General features: G+C 38.2%; 1 protein-coding gene across 1 annotated transcript in view; it reads left to right on the top strand.

Annotated features, from left to right (window-relative positions):
- LOC110295239 (dynein heavy chain 7, axonemal-like) overlaps nt 1-1,161 on the top strand; it is a 25,836-nt gene extending 24,675 nt beyond the window's left edge. Inside the window, exon 7 of the mRNA XM_021163729.1 lies at nt 978-1,161. Coding sequence (XP_021019388.1) covers nt 978-1,161 — 184 coding nt within the window. The remainder of the gene's footprint in view (nt 1-977) is intronic.
- The last annotated feature ends 2,081 nt before the right edge of the window (nt 1,162-3,242 follow it).

Raw genomic sequence — 3,242 nt, 5'->3', positions numbered from 1 at the left:
TTTGGTAAGGGTGTCTTCCCCATGCTGCCTTTACTGATGTCTGTTGTGGATACAGCCACAGTTTCAGACCAATCTTTAAAGAGGGCTTTAGAGTTTTCTTCAGTTCAGAAAACAAAACAAAAAAGAAAAAAAAAGTTGTTTTTTTTTTTTTCTGTTTTGGCTCATATGCAATGAGAAATGGAAATTTAACCCATCCTCTTCTTGAGGAGCAATGCAGGCTTGTTCCACAGACTGCCATGAGTGGTGAGCTTGTGAGCTTTCTGTCCCTTCTCTGATTAACCTTGACTCTCTGGTGTGTGCTGGAGGAAATGTGATGTCCATTAGAGACAAGGCAGCATTTCAAGCTTCCATAATAGTTCCAAAGAGGTAAATGTATCCCACTTCCCCTTCTTGCTCAGTTCTAATGGTTTCATATCTGTGCTGCCAAAAGTATATTTGTGTTTATTTGTATTCAACCAAAAATATATATCTCTGCCGATTTGCACATAACCATTCCTCAGCCATTGAATCCCCCTATTGGTAACATCTTGCATTCTTTAAATTATGGCTGTGGATTTCAAAATAATTTTCTTCCACGTGATATTTCTATACTCTTCTAGTAAGGTTATGTGTCCATAGAGTCAGCTGGATTCTCCACATTGACCAGAAGTCAGGATTGAATTCCAAAAGTTCTAAATTTGTCATGTATATAAATATGCACATGCATTCTATCTGCCTGCCTGACCATCCATTCATGCGTTCTTCTATGCATCTGCCTATCTACCCATCCATCCATCCATCCATCCATCCATATTCCATCATCTTCTACTTTTAGAAGAAAAATTAATAAAAAAGACATGTGCTGTTAGAGATTTTCTGAGGTTAGCAGTGTGTGTGTGTGGGGGGGGGATTATCAAAGTGGGGCTGAGAGTCAGGATTCAATTTAACCTTTTCTTTTGCCTACATGTTAATTATTTTGTCCATTCCTTTTACTCTAGGACCTTATTTGGAGCCCTTCACCTGCACCTTGGAGGAGCACCTGAGGGCCCAGCTGGTACCGGAAAGACAGAAACAACCAAGGATTTAGCAAAAGCGGTTGCCAAACAGTGTGTCGTTTTCAACTGCTCCGATGGGCTGGATTATTTGGCTTTAGGAAAATTCTTTAAGGTTTGGATCAACTAACTCCTCATTTCTTTACAGTAGGGTAGCCATCAGTGATGGAAGTGGGTTACAAAGAGAGACAACTGGATGCAAACAAAAGCTTTACTGTGCCTTGTATAGTCTCAACAAGTTCCAAGCACAAGTGAGCTCTGCCACGTTCCANTCCCTGCTATGGAGGTCATTCTATCTGACTACTCCTGATTGGGTCATAGACTTAGAAATGTTAGTTAGCTCTTTGGGTATTCTGACCAGAAAGCAGTTTCTCTGACCACAAAAGTCAGGTCCCATAGAGGGTTATTATTTAAAAAAGCAAATAAGCTTTGCTTTAAATGGGATCTTTAAATATATCATGCAGATAAAAGCTTGAGAACCACCCACTGGGTAAAGGCTGTGGTGTGGGATTCCAACGATTTCTTTAATCTCTACGCTGTATCAATAAGTCTCAGAGTTTGTTAATTGACTATTATAGACACATCTTCGGTTTTCTGCATTGAAAATGTATAACTCTTCTTTATTTTAATAGTGTGGATATTTGCGCATACATATGTTTGTGTGTTTGTGAGTGTGCGTGGACATGTGTGTCATGTGCAAGGAGGTCAGGAGGTTGATACTGGAATCCTTCTCAATTGCACTACCCTTTGTTTAAAGACACAGGGTCTTTCACTTGCTTAGAGCTTGCCAAATAGGCTAATCTGACTAGCCAAGGAGTCCCAGGGAATTGCCTGGCTCTGCCTCCCCAGCACTGAGATCAAAGGCATGTATCACTATGCCCAGTTTGTGTGTGTGTGTGTGTGTGCTGGGGATTGCTCTCCTATTTGTGTGTCAAGCATTTTACCAATTGAGCCATCTTCCCACATCCAAAAGCCCCGGCCTCTGGACAACTCACACACACCTTCTTGTCTACCATGTTTTATTGATCTAAATTTGTTAGAGTCTAGAGGTCTGTGAGATTTTGAAAAGGAGAATCAAGGTGGACTGTGCTTGTTTGGACTAGAGCAGCTTGGTTCTAGAGGCTATAATTCCTTAATACGTGAGGCAGGCAGCAGGCAGGCAGGCAGGCAGGCAGGCAGGCAGTGAGGTAGGCTGTTGTAACAGTTATCTGTTTGGGATAGCTGACCCTTTGCATTTACTTCCTTTTCTTTTTCTGTAATTTTCCAAATATATTTTATCTATTCTGTACTATTTACTTAAAAATATTTAAATTTACCTTTAAATTAAACTAACAAAAATATACTATTTCTACCTAACACCGTGAACTGTTTTCCTTGAGCGATATGCACTGTCATTTTAAACAACTTTATAATTATTTAAGTCGTTATTTGTGATTTGAAAAGAGGGTAAGATTTTTTGAAGGAAGTCAATATAATAATAAATAATATAATAGGAGACAGTGGAATGGTTTTTAATTTGTTTTCTATAGTGCTATATAAACTTGACACAATGACTAAGAAACAATTGGCAGTTAGAAGAGCCTAGGTATTGCTTGAATAAATAGCACATTCCAATGTAGTCAAAGCAATGCCTGCTTTCTTTATCATAATATTCTTCATTCTTTGATTTAGATTGATAGATTTGAATAGAACTAAATTTGCTTATTGCTAAGTACTAATTGATGGTGCAGATACATTTTTGGTGTGAAATTCATGTTGAACAGTGGGATTACAAATAAAGGTATAGGTCTTACTATTAAGAACCTCATAAACATTCAAGCATTATTTTTGAAAACATCATCACAATCTGCATATTTGCATATCTGATGTTAAACAGCCTGTTCTCTGTGGCAACTAAACCTTTTATTATATTATTCATTGGAAATCAAAGTAAGGGGTAGTGTGCTCTCAGGAGACTTGCCAATCTTTGATATGCATGGAGTTCAGCACATATCTGTGAGGCAGTCCTTTCTTAGGATTATAAATTGGGCTTGGAATGTTAGTTGGCTATTCTGCTTACAAAGCAGTATCTCTGGCAAGGGAAGTCATGTTGCATAGATGGTTATTACAACCCATTATTTTAAAAAAGCAAATAAAGTCCACTTGTAAAGAGTAAAGGCTTGGAAATTATACATATACCCTTAAATACCTAAAGACATACTCAGAGCAAAG

This window comes from Mus caroli, chromosome 1, assembly GCF_900094665.2.
Source record: "Mus caroli chromosome 1, CAROLI_EIJ_v1.1, whole genome shotgun sequence".
Lineage (NCBI taxonomy): Eukaryota > Metazoa > Chordata > Mammalia > Rodentia > Muridae > Mus > Mus caroli.
Note: the sequence above shows the minus strand (reverse complement) of the source record. Positions and strands in the feature narration are given on the sequence as shown.